The following is a 20,817-nucleotide window of genomic DNA, read 5'->3' as shown; positions in this document are numbered from 1 at the left end:
GGCCACACATCCATCCCAACATTCTCATCTCGGCAACTTTCATCTTTTGAACGTGAGAGATTTTAACTGCCCAACACTCATACAACATAGTCAGTCTAACCACCACTTTGTAGAACTTGCCCTTAAGTTGTGGTGGCACCTTCTTGTCACACAGCACTCCGGAAGCAAGCCTCCATTTCATCCACCCTGCCCCAATACGATGTGTGACATCATCGTCAATCTCCCCGCTGCCTTGCATAATAGACCCAAGATACTTGAAACTACTTTTCTTCTGGATGGCCTGGGTACTAAGCCTCACTTCCAAGCCAGCCTCCTGAGGTGCTTCACTAAACTTACACTCTAAGTATTCTGTCTTGGTCCTACTCAGCTTAAACCCTTTAGACTCCAGAGTATGTCTCTAACCCTCCAGCTTAGCGTTAACTCCGCTACGAGTCTCGTCGATAAGGACTATGTCATCCGCGAAAAGCATACACCATGGCATCTCACCTTGAATTAGCCGCGTCAATCCACCCATCACCAAGGCAAATAAAAACGGACTAAGAGCTGATCCTTGATGCAACCCCATCACAACTGGAAAGTGCTCTGAGTCTCCTCCTACTGTCCTTACCCTGGTTTCGGCTCTCTCATACATGTCCTTGATCACCCTAAAGTACGCCACAGGTACACCTTTAGCCTCCAAGCATCTCCATAGGATCTCTCTTGGAACTTTGTCATAAGCCTTTTCTAGGTCAATGAATACCATGTGTAAGTCCCTCTTCCTCTCCTTATACTGCTCCACCAGTCTCCTCATAAGATGGATGGCTTCTGTAGTTGGGCGTCCCAGCATGAATCCGAACTGGTTCTCTAAAATAGACACGCCTCTCCTCACCCTCATCTCCACCACCCTTTCCCACACTTTCATAGTATGGCTTAGCAGCTTGATACCTCTATAGTTGTTGCAACTCTGGATATCTCCTTTGTTCTTGTATAGAGGGATCATTACACTCGACCTCCATTCTTGGGGCATCATTGCCGTCTTAAAGATGACATTAAACAACCTAATCAGCCACTCCAAACCTTCCGGCCCCGCGCTGTTCCAAAATTCCCCAGGAATCTCGTCAGGTCCGGTCGCTCTTCCCCTGTGCATCCTACGAACAGCACCCTTAACCTCCTCAACCTTAATAATCCTGCAATACCCAAAATCGTGACGTCTTCTCCTATGTTCTAAATTTCCCAACACAATATCTCTATCCCCTTCTTCATTCAAGAGTTTGTAGAAGTATGACTGTCATTTCCGTCTAATGAGAGTCTCCTCTACCAATACTTTGCCATGCTCGTCCTTGATGCACTTCACTTGACCCATATCACGTGCCTTTCTCTCCCTCGCCTTAGCTAGCCTGAACAATTTCTGATCCCCTCCTTTCTCTTCTAGTTCAGCATAAAGGCGTTCAAAAGCTGCCGTTTTTGCCGCCGAAACCGCCAACTTCGCCTCCTTCCTCGCCATCTTATAAAGTTCCCTATTCGTCCACTTCTCCACCTCATCCTTTCTTTCTATCAACTTCGCATACGCCACCTTCTTTGCTTCCACCTTCCCTTGAACTTCTCCATTCCACCACCAGTCCCCTCGATGCTGACCACGACTACCTGTCGAGACCCCCAACACTTCCCTTGCTACCACCCTAATGCAACTAGCCGTCCTATCCCACATACTGGTCGCATCCCCACTACTATCCCAGACCCCCATAACCTTCAATTTCTCTCCCATCTCCAGGGCACTAGTCGTGGTCAAATTCCCCCATCTGATCCTAGGTCAGTCATCCACGACTCTCTTCTTCCTCGTCATCTTGATCCCTAAATCCATCACCAAGAGCTTATGTCGGGTTGTAAGATAGTCGCTCGGAATGACCTTACAGTCTTTGCACAGACCTTTATCGTCCTTCCTAAGGAGTAAAAACTCTATTTGAGTCTTAGCTACTGAACTACGGAAGGTTACCAAGTGCTCCTCCTTCTTTGGGAAACTCGAATTGGCTATCACCAACCCAAAAGCTCTTGCAAAATCCAAAAGTGAGACTCCTCCTCCATTCCTATCCCCGAAGCCAAAGCCTCCATGCACATCATCATAACCTCTCGAAATAGGCCCGATGTGCCCATTGAAATCACCTCCCACGAATAGCTTCTCAGTAGGCGGTATGCCTCCCACCAACTCGTCCAAATCCTCCCAAAAGCGTCTCTTCTCCTCTTCGCCTAAGCCCGCTTGCGGCGCATATGCACTAATAATGTTCAAAGTGAGCCCTTTAACGACCACCTTAATCGACATCATTCTATCAGTGGCTCTCCTAACCTCTACCACCTGATCCCTTAATTCACTATCTACTAAAATGTTCACCCCATTTCTATACTTCGACCTACCAGAGAACCACAGCTTATACCCATCTACCTCCTTAGCTTTAGGACCTACCCATTTGGTCTCTTGGACACAAGCTATATTAATCTTCCTCTTCTTAAGAATCTTAACTAGCTCTATGGACTTCCCCGTTAACGTCCCAATGTTCCAAGAACCTACTCTCAACCTAGACGCTCCTTTAACCCACTTACCCCTCCTAACCCTCGCTCCCGTCCCCGAACGAGAACATGACCCTAGTCTACCATCACTAACCAAAGCCACGAAAATGAGTATGAACTAATAAATTATTCAAAGATCTAAAGTCAGCAAAATGTAACTACAAGTGTATGGACAAATAATGGATGTGGCAACCGGAGGTACCAACTCCAGTTGAACTGAACCTGGTCGCCGCCGGAAAACACTGTTCAACGTCCGAGTTACTGTTCACTGTCGAGTTACTGTTCACTGCCGGAAAAATGCTCACAAAGACCTGAAAGGGAGAAGAGAAGAGGGGGGAAAAAGAAAAAAGAAAAAAGGAGAGAGAAAGAGAGGGCTGGCCGGAAAATGTTGCCGGAAAAAGTCGTCGGCGATGGAGCAGCGGCGTTCTGGCAGCGCTAGAAGCAGATAAAAAAAGGGAAAAAAGGAGAAGATAAGAAGACGAGTAGAAGAAGAAAAGGGAAGAAAGGAGAAAAGTAAATCTGGCCGGAAAAGTGACCGGCGTTACCTGGTCACCGGAGTCACCTGAACAGTAATGGAGTATGATCGCCGGACGGGGTGGCGTCTGGGGGGAGGGGAGGGAGGGGGCCGATCTTACCGTTGGGATAGAGCAGAGGAGAGAGAATAAAACTGTCTTAAAAAAAATTGTCGAGATGACATTAACTGATCCTAGAAAAGTAAAATAGAATTTTCATTTAGAACAAAACTATTAAAAATGTGAAACTTTTATGCCTTTAGCACTTTGGTAATTTAATGTTAATAGATAACTATATGAATCAGGTTTCCTCAAAGCAATAAATAAAATAATATGCAACTAGAACAACTCCAACGAGAGAAATGATTTTTTAGCCTATTACAAATATTTTTTAAATTTTATGATTCTTTTACAAGAGATTTTTATTTTTCACACATGAAAAATCTAAAAAAATCATTTATTATATTTAAATTGTAAGAGGGTAAGAGATCTCATTTATTTCCACTAAAGGTAATTTTCCGTAGAGTGTATGTATATATCCGCTCCATGATTCTATAAACCAAGTAACAGAACAAAAAATAAGAAGATTAAAATATGAAAAACGAAAACAATTAGTTCCAACTTTACATGAATACGTAAAGAATAAAATCTAATAAATTAAATAACATTAGGTTTACCTAACTAAGATGTTGACATTAAAATAGTGGTGAGAACATATAACTAAATAGTTTATCCCAAATTATTATAATACAAAAGACAGGACCATAAGACACCTCCTCCTGGCGTTCTTGTTGGGAAATCTGAGTGGGCACCCCCCATTTCTTTTTTCAAAAGAATCAAATACTGGTGATGGTTATTTCACATCATCACGTCTGTCCTAATAATAAATTGATCTAACAATGGTTATCTTGAACAAAAAATTATGTACATCTGCATAACTGAGGTGCTACCGTGCGAATCGAGCAGGAACAGATCTAGGCGTTGGGACAATAGCATCACGATCAGACTTCATAGAATTTAGTCGTTCTGGAATAGTCTCATCGAACAGTCTGCTATCAGGATTCTCAGCGTAACATACGTAGTAACTACTCACACAAGCCTGAGGCAAAGCCATGGCAATCCTAGTCTGCAGGCACCACAACCAATTAATATGTGTCAATTTAACATCTAGTTAAGCAAAAACATAAAAAATACAAAAATATAAGAAAACAAAAGAAAGAATGAAAAAACCAACATGATCATGTGATTAAATTTGCGATAGGAAATAACGTTTTAGCTTAGTGGTGCAAAATTACCCGACGCCCAAGGTAGCATGTCAAATTATAAAAAGAAAAAACTAATAGTTGGGGGTAAAAAGATCAATCGGACAATTTAGTAAAATAGGATATCTCAGTGGACTAATCTCCCGCTATGCGCGGAGTACGAAAAGAGCCGAACCACACAGGGTCTATTGTATATTTCTAGGCTGTTTTCACGGACAATTTAGTGATATCAATAAAAAGAAATCACCTAATAAATGAGAATTCAATTGTCATGGTCTCATTCCCTCTTTCCCTTTTTTTTAATCTGCTAGCGTAACAGAAAAAAATTCACTCTTTTTAAAGTAAAAAGACTAACCAGAAGGTAACCAACGTAGGCTGATAGGAGGGACAACGTGGCTGTGAAATTGGGGTATACGGTGTGAGTCCAAGCCCCAACCACAATTACACAAATCGAACCGCTACATACTCCAGTTAGAAAGCAAATAGCACTTGTCATGTCCGAATCTACTATTGTCTCCATTTCTCTCTTTTGAAATAACTCCCATGTGTCTTGTGATGCCTTCACAAAGCTTTTACCATATGTTGCAATCTGTCAAAATAATTACATTTTTCAAACAATGTTGCATATATTTAAACGACAACAATTCTATGCGCTCACATTATCGGTCTTAAATCGAATAAGGAAAGAAGGTAGCATAAATTGACCATCAGCGGGTGAAACTATTTTATTAGAATTATTGTATAATGGGCCCAGTGTGACGAAGTTCCGAATAAGCACGAGTGCTATGTATTAAGAAGTCGTCAACTGAATATGGTTGATTAATTAGAGAAGAGCAAGGTGTAGAAAATTTAATATTTGTCTAAATAATTGAGAGCATACCTCAAGGAATATTGACATCTCATCTCACTTATCCTTCATGACCCCCACCCCGCCCCCACCCCCCACCCCCCAAAAAAAAAAAAAACACCACATCTCATCTCACACCGCACTCAAGGCGAGAAGGAAGTATGACTACTAACTCTATGTATTTAATAAAACTTTAATAAGTCGGAAACGCCTGGATTAAGTTATAACTTGAAAAGGACCCCAAGACAATTACTAATACCCTAAAATATGAAGACAAAAATGTAGAAGCGGATATTGTTTTTTTTTTTTTTTTTTTAAGGATAATTAATCCATAAGATAACAGTCAACATCGAATGTTAATCCTAGACTCTTGAGTGAATTATCATTTAGAAATCCCTAGAGCATCTTAAATGGACTAGTCCATTTAAGGGGCTGCTACTCTAAATACCAGTCAACCCAAAAAAAAAAAAAGGCTATTGCTAATTGACTAATATAAATACGAATTCAAGTAAACTCAAAAACAAAGTAAATAAATGCCGTAAGAAATCGGAAAACTGCAAGCTCAAAAGTCAGAAAGTTAGCAAATCCAAACAATTGAAAGACTCAACTAATCTATTCTATTGTTCTTTATAAAGGTAGATATAATAATGATACTAAATTTATTCAATAGAATCACAATTCTTTTTTGTTACAGGCCATATGAAAGATAATAGTATCACCTTTAAGTCCTAAAAGCTCCTATTACTTTCAAATTTTGGACACATAATATTGTAAAATACTTACCCAAATCCTAATATATATATATATATATGCAAAAGAAACTTTCATTTTGAATAAGAAAAGTCCAACAATACTAATAATAACAATTTCTTTTACAAGTTATTCAATTATATTTATAAGAACATTTTTCCAACTAAAATTGAAAAAAGAAGAAGGGAAGAAAGGAAGCAAAATAATCGAGTTACTGAAAACTATGAAAGAATGGTTCAAGTCTCGGTGGGATCAACAAAATGACAGGTGATTTCTTTCCATCTGCCTAAGTTTTAGTAGATAGAGTAATCCGATACTTGTACTAATGGAACCCAATGAAATAATTGATGTACGCACAAGCAGGTCCAGACAACATAATTGGAAAAAAGAACTTGAAAATTAGTATGGCAGTACCTGAACATATGCCCAGCCATTGCCACGCTTGAAGATAGAATCCATGACTTTCAATCCACAATGAGCACAACAAAACATGAACTCATCTTCACCCTCAAGCAAATTCAACCCACGAGCCACAATCCTTAGAGCTTCAATTGCAGGAACAAACAAAGAACCAAGGCAAGCACTTCCAAGATTCACAGACAATGCCCTTTGGAAACAAAACTGTGTGCTAGATTGCATCCCTCTAAGATAATACAGAGCAATCACTCTACTCACTGTCAAATTCACCACATTCCTCATCACCTCAGTAATCCAAGCCATGCTCAAAACCAATAAAATAATAACCAATGGTGGGAAATAGAAATTTATAGCCCCAATCACAGCCAAAATCCACAATGACATCCATAAAAATCCAGCAAAAAGTGTTATATAAGTTGGCCTGTTCAAATCGCCGAATTTCGGTACAGGTTCAAGAGATTTGATTAAAATCTTTGTACAAAACTTAATTCTTGGTGTCACCCAACATGAGTACAATCCATTGCCAATTGCAAACATGATAAACACAACTCCAACACCATCAGTTGAAGGTCTTTGGAAACAAATCAAGAGTATTCCAGCTGATAATGTGAGGATAAAGGAACCCCAAATTACGAAATGAATCATGAATGTAGGCCACAATCGCAATGCCTTTTGCCATACAAATGCCAGTATTATGCTAAGTAGAGAAGCTGCTTCTACTTGTGGTAGAAAATACATTAATAACCTCTTTTCTTTTCTTCGTACATCCCCTGCTTCTAGTAGACCTTGAACCCCTTTGAATACGAGAAAACAAACTAGCCCAATTGCCGCAATCATGTGTACAAGGAACAGAAAAAGTGAAAACTTGTTCGTGTAGGATCTTGAGTTCAGTGTTATTACTGAAGGTTGCTGCTCACACAAAAAAACAGAAAAAAAACCAATGAAATATATTTTCATTTTCTACTCAAATAATGGAAAAAAATGAAATTTTGAGGACACAAATGTGTTTGGTGTGATCAAAGCCATTTTTCAGAGCTTATCTTCCGGAAAATGCTTATTTTTCAACACACTTTACTGAAAATTTTTGCATACAGTGTTTGCTTGAAGATTGAAAAATATCTTATGCAAATCATATGTACTAAAATAGTGAATAATATTAGGAAAATGGGTCGAATTTTGATGAATTTTTAATTATTAAAGATCGATATTAATATCTAACTGTTGGTTTAAATAATAATAAAATGAAATTAAAAGTTGAGAAAATTGTGGAAAAAAGGCTTCTGCCCAGCGTTGTCCCCTTTTAATGAACTACATTAGCATTTAGCAACCCAACACAAAACATGATTTATTTTCTGAAAAAACATCTTCGGAAAATTTTCCCTCTTAACAAACACACTCAAAAAGGAAAAAATAAATAAAAAGATTATGTTTTTGAGAAGCTAAAAAAAAAGTTTAATTTTTTCCGAAAGCACATTTTTTGAAAAGCATTTTAAAAAAAAAAAAAAAAACACGTAAAACACTGTTTAAAAGTTCTATGAACGTTAATTGCTGGTCAAAGGAGATTCTTAAATTAATTAAACCCAAACTGTTTCTCATACTTTTTTAAAAAAATGATTTTGTAAAAAGCACGTCTCAAAATAAACTGATTTTAAAACTTTGATCAAACTTAGAGACATACTTGAGGAGTAATGGCAGGGGTGGAGCGAGTCTGCGAAGGCGCTGGAGGAGGACGGTACTCAGCCGGAGGCGGAGCCATAACCGGAGAGGGACGATAATCAGCCGGAGGCGGAGCCGGAGCTGGAGAGGGACGATAATCAGCGGGAGGCGGAGCCATAACCGGAGAGGGACGATAATCAACGGGAGGCGGAGCCGGAGCTGGAGAAGGGCGGTGCTGAAAAGGAGACCGAAAATAACGGTGCTTACGATGAGGAGGTGGTGCCGGAGCTTGATAAGGAGATGGAGAAGCAACTCTAGTTCCCGAATTCATTACAACCCTTAGAGGATTTGTAGCACTCAATCTTTGCATTCTCGACACGTGAAAATTCTCACTGCCTGTCTCTGGTGGCACCCTTTGTTGACTGCCCATTTCACCTTTTTCCACATCTCTCTCTTCTCCTTCTCCTCCTATCGTCCTCTCCTTTTCTCCATTTTCTTCCTCAACTACCTAACAACTCAAAGACAAAAATATTAATTTCACCTTCTTATTGGACCCGTTCGGGTGCCTCGCAAGCCTGATACGATGAGCTCTAACTGATGAGGCGAATCGATTCCAGATTTTCCATGTGGAAAAACCACTCAGCCAACCCTTGCGGGTCATTAATTTAATTTCACTTTTTATTAAAAAAAAAAAAAAAGGATTTTTTTTGCAGGAAATGAAATGAAATATTGGAGCTGGACTTACAGGTTCAGTTGCACCCATGAACGTCGACGGAGTGAGGCGGCGCGTGGAGGAAGGAAGAAAATAGATGTTATGCCGTTATGGTGAGAGGAACGTTAGATTTTGTTGCTACGTGTATTTGTGGTGGCTGATGCTATTGGTGGGTATCACAGTATGGCTTTCACTAGAGCTTATTTACTTACCTTACCTCAGGGTGTCAAGACACTTGTTCAAGACCAAATTTGGTTAAAACATTCCAAACGTGTATCTTACGGCGCGTGATTACACGATTCGTGGCTGAGGCTGTTTCTCGCACGTGTTCAATTTTGGTTGAAAAATTGCAGCAGTTTCGAGTTTAAAGAGCTGCCATTGGATGTGGGGGAGAACAGAACTGGTTATTATGGGGATAATAATATAAGGTCTCACACGGGGAACACGAGAGGAATTAAAAGATCAAGTGGAAGGCTGCTACTCAGGTGGCGGTGGTTTTAGATGGAAAGTTAATATCCTTTTCTTTTACCTTTACTTTGACTTTTTAGAGTAATTTCATATTACTGTGCTTGGTATAATTAAAGTCATTTTTAATATTTATGTAAATGAAAAGTTTTTCTTAAACTTGGTGTTTGATTCGTCAGTACAAAAGTATTTTTGAAAAAATATCTATATTAAAAATTGAGTAATAATATTAAAATCTTTTTCTGGATGCTATATAAACACGGGATATTTTTGTGCATCGGACTATCTCTTTTTTAATATTAACTAATCGTATAGTGTTTTGATGAAATTTTTTAATATTAAAAATTATGCAATAAAATTTATAGTGTTAATTGAAACAAAATATAAAGTTAAAGTTAAATTTATTATAAGATAAATTACTTTCAGAATCATCTTCACCTTGGAAAAAATTTCTCATAACTAAACACACTAAAAATGTCTTATATTATACCAAGCACACCCGGAACAATTTGGGTTTGAGAAAAAGCACAATTTGTTGGCTTCTAAGTCAGTGGAATAAATTCTATACAGGTAGGTAATACCAATTATTTTGGAATATAAATTTTTACTCTATTGGTAACACGGATTCCTTAAATCTTATGCTTTAGATGATTTTCTTTTTGTCATTGCAGAGATTTATATACAAGTAAAAAAATATGAATTTCTTGTACTTTTACTTTTATTTTGAATAAGCATGATTAGCGCAGAGATTTATATACAAATAAAAAAAGATGATTTCTTGTAATTTCTTGTAAAAATAAGTTTGTTTGTATATTTATTAACAGAGGCGGAACTAGAATTTAAAAGTTGTGGGTTCAATGTTCTAATTCTTTAAAGTTACTAGATTCTAAATTAATAATTTATACATATTTAACAAAGAGTTTTAATACAATTATATAATTACCGAACCCACACCTGAAGTTTTAATACAATCATATATGTTATTGAATTCACATGACATAAAATCGTTTAATCCCCTTATTTGAATTCTTGACTTCGTCGCTATCGCTATGCTTTATATAGAATCGAATTATAGTTATCATTGTAAAAACGGAATAGACGGCTATGATTGAAGAAGAGGAATATCAAGATGGATGAATGTTGCGTAAGGAATATTTGCCCAGAATTTCCTTCTAGAAAGAGTCATAGGAGTGGCACACGGATATTCATAATCATGTACCTATCATCTTGTCAAGGCTATCCCCACCTCATCATAATTTCTGGCCATCTAAGGCATTACAAGTGCATAGGTCAGTTTCCTATTTTCATTATTTTTATTTCGGATATTTCCTGATTCAGTTGTTTTTTCCAAAATATGAAAATTTCTAAATCTGTATATATTTCATGAATTTTTAACTTTGTTAATTTCTAAATCTGTATATATTTCATGAATTTTTAACTTTGTTAATTTCTAAATCTGTATACCTGCCGACGCAATTTGTATTCGGTAAGAATCGGAGTAAATGTTACAACTAGCCGATACGAATTGAAGAAGAATGAGGTCGGTGGGAATCGAAGGGAACGAAGACCGAGGGGTTGTGAGTTCATTCAACTGAGTGTCAAAACCAAGGGTATGTTGATAAGCACAGAAAATCCGAGCCTGAAGTGAGCACACTCAACGTAGGCTAGGAGTATCCGTTATGAGCCAAGCCACGCGTCACCTGACCGTTCCGCCATTTCGCTGACAACAGTACGGATGTCAGAATGGCCGTACGGACGCCACCTTATCCATTTTAGGGTTTTCTTAAAAAGGCCTTTTTTAAATTGTACTAAGGCCCACCTATTTGTAGCTATAAATTGGGGTGTACCCCCTTTATTTTAAGGTTAGCTTTTCATTATTCTTCTCACTTATAATCTGAAAAAGAGGCCGTGGAACTTTCTTAAGTGATTGGCCCGGGTTAAAGAAGCAATCTCCAAAATCGGACCAGTTCTCAGAGTTTACAAATTTGGCTTCTTAAGCTTTATTTACTATTATTCATCAATATACGTTTACCATTTGCTTACTATTGTTATACGTAACCTATTAATCAAACCACATAGCCTATAAACCGCTTACAAATTTAATTGTTACCATTTTTACGGGTAAACATTTTGGCGCCCACCATGGGGCCTAGGATAATAATGGTGATTAATTTACGACTCCCTCTTTCACTTGTTCTTTGAAATTTTGTGTTTTAGATACATTCAAGATAGTAAGCAGTGGTCAATTCGAGCACGTGAACAACAACGAGATAGTCGCTGAAAACGACAACAACACCGAGCTACCAAACCTGAATGCACCCCTTGCTGACCCAGCCAACCTAAATCCTGTCAAATCGACCGAAGGCCTTTACCAGAATACCGTCAACCAGGACAATGCCGCTCTTCCGGCCACAGATCCTTTAAATAGCAACAATTCAGCTACTTTGCTTCGGGCACAAGACCAAAAGACGCCGGATGTCGTGGATGAAATTAGCTTACGTTTGATATTTGAAATGTTGTAGGAACAACAAGTGGCTATTGCTCAACTCCAAAAGAAAGACAACAGAACAGCATTGGTAGGGCTAAATAAGGCTACCGAGCCAAAGCGAGAGGAAGCCCGGGTAGTTAATAGAGGTAACGGATCGGGGTCAGGTGCATCTACCGAGGTCCTGAAAATTCTCGAAACATAGGCTAAACGGGTCGAATCCACTGAAAAAAGGGTGGAAACGTACAACTCTCGAGTGGATCAGATCCTAGGGGCACCCCCGATTCTGAAAGGACCGGACTCAAAGAGATACATTCAAATGTCTTTCCCTCCGAGACGGCCCCCGAAATATGATGGAACGACGGACCCACAGGAGCATGTGACCTCGTATACTGGTGTCATAAAGGGGAACGACGTTGAAGAAGATGAAATCGAATCAGTATTATTAAAAAAACGTTCGGTGAAACACTGTCTAATGGGGCACTGACCTGGTACGACCATCTGCCCGAGCATTCCATCACTTCTTTTGAAATGCTCGTAGATATGTTTATTAAAGCCCATGCTGGGGCCAAGAAGGTACAGGCAAGAAAAGCAGACATCTTCAGAATCACCCAAAGAGATAACGAGCTACTCTGAGAGTTCGTGAATAGGTTCCTAAAGGAACGAATGGAACAACCTCCGGTCCTGGAGGAGTGGGCAGCTCAAGCCTTCACTAAGGGTCCCAATCCCGAAGCTCAACTGTCTCGTTCAAATTAAAGGAAAACTTGTTGGAATACGAGGCACCAACTTGGGCCGATGTCCATAACAGATACGAATTCAAGATTCGGTAGAGGATGATCAACTTGAACATCCCCCCGGGCCGATAAACGGAAGTAAGAATTCTGAAAGTTCGAGGAGGATTTTCGAACTAGAGATAAGGCCATCGAAGGGTAGGTACTGACCGTATGGTCAACCGGATAAATCCATCTTTAGGTCGGATAGGGGAAAAAGCGGCCCCAATCATCTTTCGAGTAGGGGTGACGGGCGAGCTGATAACGGATCAAGCAGTCGAGGTTTGCTGTTTAGAGGAGATGCTGGTGGGTCAGCCAACAATGGGGACAACCCGAGGTTATCAGAGTACAACTTCAACATTAACACCACAGATCTTGTCTCGGCCATTGGCCGTATCAAGGATGCCAGGTGGCCGAGACCATTGAAATTCGATCTATCTCAAAGAGATCCAAGCGTGATGTGTGAGTATCATAAAACTCATGACCATCGGAGCGAGGACTGTCGCCAATTGAGAGAGGAGGTGACTTGGTTGTTAAAAAACGATCACCTTCACGAATTCTTGAGTGACTAGGCCAAAGGACACTACAAAGGCAGGGGAAATCACAAACAGGTCGAGCCCATGGATCCACAACACTTGATCAATATGATAATCGGAGGAACGGACATGCCACGAGGACCGATAATAAAGAGGACAAAGGTTTCAATTGTTTGAGAGAAGCGGACCAGGGATTATGTGCCCGAGGGATCTATTTCTTTCAACGATGAGGATGCAGAAGGCATCATTCAACCTCACAATGACGTGTTGGTAATTTTTATCCTTATTAGTAAATCTCAAGTTAAACATTTTTGATTGACCCAGGTAGTTTGGCCAATATTATCCAATGGAGAGTGGTAGAACAACTGGGTTGTTGGACCAAATTGTTCTGGTAGCTCGGGTTCTCAGCGGATTCAATATGGCAAGCAAACATACTAATGGAGAAATCTCTTTGCCAATCGACATCGCCAGTACTATTCAACAAACGGTGTTCTACGTCATCGAGAGTGAGATGAAGTATAATGAGTTGCTTGGCAGACTGTGAATTCATAGCATGAGGGCAGTACCCTCGACATTGCATCAAATGTTAAGATTCCCGACCTCAAAATGGATAAAAATGGTCCGTAATAAACAACCCGCGGTAAGGGAGATGTTCGCGGTCGAAGAGGCACCCCTCATTTAGAAGGAACCGGTCCAAAAAATTATTGAATCAACCAAAGGCAAAGATATTAAATAGCAATTAAAGAATGGAGGCACGGTCAGCTCGGATAAAGAAAAAAAAGAGATGAGCTTGAGCTTCGAAGAAAATGATTTTGGTGTGCCCAGATCGTTCGTGCTACCGGATGATTCGGATGCAACCAAGTTTACCATAGAGGAGTTAGAACAGATTATCCTGTTTGTGCACCTGCCGGACAGAAAGGTATAGCTGGGCACGGGGTCAACCTCGGAGTCAGGCGTAAGTTAATTAAATTTCTTCAAGCTAACGTCGATTATTTTGCATGGTCCCGTTTAGTCATGGCAACTGTGCCACCGGAAGTAATGACGCATAAGTTAAGCCTCGATAAAAAGTTTTGCCCGGTGAAACAAAAAAGAAGACCGATGGACGAAGTAAAGCATGCCTTCGTCAAAGAAGAGCTAACAAAGCTTTTAAAAATGGGTTCCATCCGAGAGGTTAAATACCCGAACTAGTTAGCTGATGTCGTTGTCATGCCGAAAAAAGGTAATAAATTTATAATGTGTGTTGATTATAAGGATCTGAACAAAGCATGCCTGAAGGATTCATTCCCTATGCCTCACATTGATCGAATGATTGATGCGATAGCTGGACATGAGATGTTAAGTTTTCTCGATACCTACTCCGGTTACAACTAAATTCAAATGGATCTGATGGATCAAAAGAAAACTCCTTTTATAGCATGATATGGGACTTATTGCTATAATGTAATGTCGTTCGGATTAAAAAAAATGCCGGTGCAGCTTACCAACGCCTAGTTAACTGAATATCCAAAGAACAATTAGGTAAAACAATGGAGGTTTAAACATAGTTCGAAAATACAACATAAAGCTGAACCCAGGGAAGTGTGCCTTCGGCACTAGATCGGGGAAGTTCTTGGGCATCATGGTATCGAACCGAGGGATTGAAATCAATCCGGACAAAATTAAGGCCATTGAAATGGTTAACAACATGAAGGTAGTGCAAATGTTAACCGAAAGAATAGCGGCTCTGAGCCGGTTCATTTCAAGATCTTCGGAGAAAAATCACCGTTTCTTTTCATTGCTAAGGAAAAAAGAATGACTTTGTGTGGACACAGGAGTGTCAAAGTGCTTTGGAAGATTTGAAACGATACCTATCGAGTCCACCTTTGTTGCACACACCGAAGGCAGATGAACAGTTGTTCTTATATCTGGCAATATCCGAGGTCGCGATAAGTGGTGTTTTGGTTCGAGAAGAAAAGGGTACGCAATTCCCTATCTATTATGTATGTAGAACATTAGGGGATGCAGAGACTCGTTATCCTTACTTCAAAAAATTAGTATTAGCCTTGATAAGTGCTTCTAGGAAACTGAAACCTTATTTCCAATGCCACCCCGTATGTGTAGTAACCACTTACCCATTAAAAAATATCATACATAGACCAGAGCTGTCGGGTAGGTTGAAAATATGGGCCATAGAAATAAGGGGTTATGATATCGAGTATAAACCTAGAACGGCTATAAACTCCCAAATCTTAGCCGACTTTATAGCGGATTTAACTCCAGCAATGGTTCCCGAGGTAGAAAAAGAGCTTTTGCTAACCTCGGGGAAAACCGCAGGGATCTGGACCCTGTACACGGATGGAGCATCAAACGTGAAAGGGTCCGGATTGGGGATTGTTCTTAAGGCCCCCGCATGTGATGTTATTCGACAATCAATCAGAACTTTAAAATTGACTAACAATGAAGCCGAGTATGAGGCTATGATTGCAGGTTTGGAATTGGCTCGGAGTTTAGGGGCTGAAGTCATCGAAGCAAAGTGTGACTCCCTCCTGGTTGTGAACCAAGTCAACAGTGTTTTTGAAGTAAAAAACGAACGAATGTAGAGATACCTAGAAAAACTTCAAGTGGTCCTACACTGTTTCAAAGAATAGACTATACAGCATGTACTGAGGGAGCAAAACAAAGAAGCGGATACATTGTCCAACTTAGGTTCGTCAGTCGGAGCGGAGGAATTCAATTCTGGCACGGTTGTTCAGTTGATAAACTCGGCGGCAGAAAATGGGCACGCCGAGATAAATACAATAAACTTGACATGGGATTGACACAATAAATATATAGACTACTTATGAGAAGGGAAGCTCCCAATAGACCCTAAGGAACCGAGGTACCTTCGAACCAAAGCTGCGAGATTCTGCTTGGTCGATGACTAGTTGTGTCGCTGATCTTTCTACGAACCTTTAGCTAAATGCTTAGGGCCTGGAGAAATAGATTATGTGATACGGGAGATCCATGAAGGAACCTACGGTAATCATTCGGAGGCTGAAGCCTTGGTCCGAAAGATAATCATAGCAGGGTATTACTGGAACCGGATGGAGGAGGACGCAAAAACTTTTGTCCGAAAATGTGATGGATGCCAAAAGCACACACCGATGATCCACCAACTAGGGGAATTACTTCATCCGATCCAATCCCCCTGGCCATTCATAAAACGGGAGATGGACATTGTCGGTCCTTTGCCATGTGCTCCAGGTAAGGCTCGATTCATTTTGTTTATGACTGATTATTTTTCCAAATGGGTTGAAGTGCAGGCCTTCGAGAAAGTCATAAAGAAGGAGGTCATTAACTTCATTTGGGACCATATTGTTTGTCGGTTCGGTATTCCTGCTGAGATAACTTACGACAACGGTCGACAATTCATTAACAATAAGGTTAATGACTTTCTCAATGGATTGAAGATCAAGAAGATTTTGTCAGCTCCGTATCTCCCGAGCGCCAACAGACATGCGAAGTCGACAAATAAGACTATAATTCAAAATCTAAGAAAGCGACTAGAGTCGTCAAAACACAAGTCGAAGGAAGTTTTGTCGGAGGTACTATGGGCCTACAGAACGCTGTCGAAGTCAAGTACTGGAGAAACACCATTTTCTCTAGTTTATGTTGCTGAGGCTTTAATTCCTGTAAAAGTCGGGAAGCCAAGCCTAAGGTTCTGGTATGCGACGAACGAGTCAAATGAAGAGGCTATGGCCGTGAAGCTTGATTTAGCGGACGAACTCCCTGAGAATACACTGGTCCATTTAGCAGCCCAAAAACAACGAATGGGGAGATATTACAACCGAAGAATGAACCTTCGACATTTCCAAGTGAGGGATTAGTGCTTCGAAAAATTACCCTGTATAGTAAGAATCCCGATGATGGAAAACTGGGCCCGAACTAGGAAGGACCGTATAAGATAATCGGAATAACCGGTAAGGGTTCATACCAATTAGAAACCAGAGATGGCCAGCAGTTGCACAACAACTGGAACGTGGCACACTTGAAAACATATTATTGCTAAGTTATAAGATGCTAACCCTTTTTGAATTTCAATAATTCTCACCTTTTCTTTGCTGGTTCAAACAGGAGTAAAATTCGAAGATAGTAGAATTAGGTCTGAAAACACGTGTTGCACTATTTTCCTTAGCTCGATTTTATCCCGAAGTGGATTTTTCGTGAGGCCGCAAGGTACAACGTGTTACCTTAGTATTCAAGAACCGAGCTAAGTGCCATGAACCTGAAGACCAGCTAAGTACTGGGGACCGGGTATTTAATAGCATCGTTTTCTATAGTGTTTCTCTGCTCATGCTTCACGCACAATTTCTTTGCTCATGCTTCACGCACAAACACTAGGGGACTATGATACCCTCGTCAGAAGTGACAAGACCGAAGAAAGATCAAAGAAGCAAAGTAAGAAGTGAAGTCAAAGTCGAAACAATTTTTGTTCTTTTTTTTTTATTTGACCAAACCTTCTGCATTAGAATTCGATGTAAGGGCCAAACGATCGAATGAATAGTTCCCATATAGTTTTTCTATGGAAAAAAGGCAGAAGGGGTCGAATGAAATCCTTAGTTTCTTGTACGAGACAATTATGTGAAATATGAAGAAAAATACTTCGACAAAAATACGCTTCAAACTTTGATGAATGTACCCGAGAGTAACCATTTATTAAAGCCCATGGGCTACCCTCAATTGGGGACTGCCATCACGAAATAAACGAAGACACTAAGGTTTTATTTAACCAAGCCCAACCTACAAAGAATTCAAGCAGTCAAAAGAGGGACGAATAATTAAAAGACCTCGACCCAAATGCCCGAAGTGGTTCGGAGATGTCCGAATTCAAAAAGTAGAAAAAGGCTTCTACAGACAAGCCCTCATTAAGAAATCGGCTGAAAAGGAACTGGTTAAATTTAAGCCCAAAACTCAAAAGTTAATTCGGCTCGTTTTTGTTTTCTGCTTATTTGGTAAGACAAAAGTTTTTAAAGGCTTAAGGTCGAACCCCAGCCATTTTTAACGAAACAATATCAATACAGAACGATGTCATAAATTTCTACCAACTCAAAGATCTGTTCAAAGTCTCACATGTCTAAGTATCAGAACGATCGAAAGAAATATTGGCAAAAGAAAGGCCCATACAAATTTTATATATCATGAAAGGGCTGAAGCCTACACTTGTGAAAATTACAAAGATCAAAGACTGGTCCTATGAGCCTATTCAATCCGAGTCATCAGAGCCGGACTCTTCAAGGCCTTCCTTAGAACTATCTTCGAGTGTTGTCCTGGCCCTGTCTTCAAGATCTATTCCTACTCGGCAATCCGAGTTGGAGTATCCGGAATACCCAGTTGAGCTGCTTCAAGAGTAGACCTCCGAGATTTCCACTTCTCGTGTTCTACTAGAAGGATATACCGAGCCTCGGCAGCCTCAACTTCATCGTGAGCTTCGGCCTTTTTTAATTTTTCCTCCATCTCAGACCTTATATCGCTCAAATAAATTCGAACATTGGTGGAGGCAACTAGCTTGACCTGAAGTACGTCATTATCTCGAATAGCGGTTAAGTTTCTCAGTGGCTGGGGCTCTAGTCTCCTCCTTCTCTTTGGCGACCTTTAAGGTTTCCTTCTCAATGACCCTTTCGGCTTCAAGCTGCCTAAACTTCTCCTCCATCTTTGTAGCCTCGTCTTTAACAGAATCAAGTCCCTCCCCCAATTGGGTGATAGTGGCCTCTAACTCACCGAGCTTGGTGGAGTATTCGGAGTTCACTTGGTTGAGCTTCTTATTGTCCTCTTTCAGGACTTTGTTCTTTTCAACTGTTTTAACAACCTCATTTTTCAACCGAAGGTTCTCCTTCTTGGCTACTTCGACCTCAGCTCGGAGGGTCGGAAAAGCAACGACTTGATTCAGTTGATCTTCGTTTTTTTTTAAGAGAACTTTGAACTTCTCAGTCTCTTAACCCTATGCATCTAACTGGGCCCGTAAATCATCAATCTCGTGCTGAGCTCAAAGAAAACCTTCGTTCACAAGCACGACAACCTGCAAAAGTAAAATAAATAAGGTTAGACATCGGCAGACAGTGGAAGTTACACCAAATAAATTAAACCTTGTTGGAAGGAGGGGAAAAAGTGTTCACCCAGTTTCCAGCATGCATACCCTCGTTGAGAAGGCATTGCCACGAAAAACCGTCCATCTTCTCTTTGTCGGACTCCGACACAAGAGGTCATAGATAACTGGCCACCCTCACAGGGCGAGACAAAAAACTGCAATCTTCAGGAACAGTGACCATGGTAGACCTGGTCCTCCTCGGCTCTGCACTTGGAGCAGGAAAAATATCTAGAAGTCGACCTCAAACTTCAGTAGACCGAGTCGGCCTCCTCGATGGTTGTGGAATAGAGAGGTGTCCAAACCCTGAGGCTTTCGCCGTTGCGGGGGGGGGGGGGGTTATCGGCAAATATGTCATCAAAATTCTCCTGCTCCGAGGATAGAGCAGGAGGAGGAGGTGAAGTTATTTCATCCCTCAAAGTTGTTTCGACCCTTGGAGTACTTTCGACCCTTTTTACCAAAGGCGCCTCCTCGGGTGCAGTGTCTCCTATAACGTCGATCAGCTCGACGGCCCTTATGGGAATCGAGGCTTGGAGATATTCGACTACCGGGGGGAAAGGGGTCTCAACTTTCCCACCTGTTGTTGAGCTCAGCAAATCAGCTGTGGCTCTCTCCTCCGAGACCTCCACCGATGTTGTCTCAGCCCCGATATCAGTAGCAACAAAAGGGTCCGATTCGATGTTTGCTACCCAAACATCATCATCGAGGTTACCCCTCAAACCTAGAGCTTCGGATGTACGGGCGGCATCCTTCGAGCTCTTCCTTCTTTTCTGACCTCTAGACTTGGGTTTCTTCTTTATCTTTTCAGCCTCGGCAATGAGTCGTGCTGATTCTGAAATATCAAAATCTGAACCCGTATGGCGGGTTCACCCTCTACGCGAGCCATGGGGTCGAAGAGCGTCTGCCCAAACCAGAATATTGAAGGATTAAATTGGGGAAAGTTGAATGAAAGAAAATAAAAAGAACGAAGGGAAGAAAAAGATACCATGATTTTGTGCTGACCATCGGTCACGGGACAGATCTTTCCATGTCTGCTTTTTATACAGATGTTGGCTGATAATATTTTCGATCCACCTAGAAAATCCGGGGATCTCCTCCAGAAGCCATCCGTCAGCTGAAACATTGGGAATAGTTAGAAGAAATGCTCAAAGGCATGGAAAAGGAGATAGGTCCTATGAAACTTACGTTTGTCGTTCTACCTTTCGGGGAAAGGCATGTATTCCTCCGGTATAATGTCTGCGGTCGTAACTCAGACAAAACACTCGCATCAGCCCCGATCTCTGTTCTCCTCAACGCAAAAAAGAATGGGGTGCCTCTCTCGTTTGGCGAGCTTTATAACTCCGCCACGAAAGATCCTCGGGCAATATAATTGAATCAGATAGTGCAAGGTGAAGTTAATTTTGGCATTATCGGCTAAAAGACGAAGGCAGGCCACGATCCTCCAAACGTTCGGGCCTATTTGAGTGAGGCGTACTTTATATGTCCGGCACATCTCTAGGATAACCGGATCTATTGGAGGGTTAAGCTTGAAGGTGAAAGGGTATATATAAACATATAAAAAGTCTTCCTTAAAGTCGTTGATTAATTAGTCATCACCGGAGGGGCGGTTATCCCAGCCACATTCAGTTCGGACTCTGGGAGGTGCGACTCTCTGATCAATGATGGGTAACGTCTCACATTGAAACCCCGGTAAGATTTCTTTACAGCCATTTCGACGGCGAATTCGTGGTTGAAATTGTATCTCGAAGGGATTATGTCTTT

General features: G+C 40.7%; 1 protein-coding gene across 1 annotated transcript; it reads right to left on the bottom strand.

Moving 5' to 3' along the window:
• Window positions 1-3,622: 3,622 nt before the first annotated feature.
• Window positions 3,623-9,155, bottom strand: LOC132644802 (uncharacterized). The gene is made up of 5 exons (XM_060361415.1): window positions 8,731-9,155; window positions 8,008-8,493; window positions 6,327-7,238; window positions 4,671-4,904; window positions 3,623-4,179 (listed from the first exon to the last, which is right to left on the bottom strand). Exons 1-5 carry the CDS (start codon window positions 8,746-8,748, stop codon window positions 4,000-4,002), a joined length of 1,830 nt encoding a protein of 609 aa, XP_060217398.1. The 5' UTR covers window positions 8,749-9,155; the 3' UTR covers window positions 3,623-3,999.
• Between the last annotated feature and the right edge of the window lie 11,662 nt (window positions 9,156-20,817).

Source organism: Lycium barbarum, chromosome 6 (genome assembly GCF_019175385.1).
Source record: "Lycium barbarum isolate Lr01 chromosome 6, ASM1917538v2, whole genome shotgun sequence".
Lineage (NCBI taxonomy): Eukaryota > Viridiplantae > Streptophyta > Magnoliopsida > Solanales > Solanaceae > Lycium > Lycium barbarum.
The sequence above is the reverse complement of the archived record's forward strand: the minus strand, read 5'-3'. Positions and strand labels throughout refer to the sequence as shown.

What these genes read in the sequence shown, in the direction of transcription:
- LOC132644802 (XM_060361415.1), bottom strand. An exon ending in ATGGCTGGGCATATGTTCAG is followed by an intron (nt 4,905 to 6,326) that starts GTACTGCCATAC and finishes TTATTTTGACAG; the next exon opens with ATTGCAACATATGGTAAAAG. An exon ending in CCTACGTTGGTTACCTTCTG is followed by an intron (nt 4,180 to 4,670) that starts GTTAGTCTTTTT and finishes TGGTGCCTGCAG; the next exon opens with ACTAGGATTGCCATGGCTTT.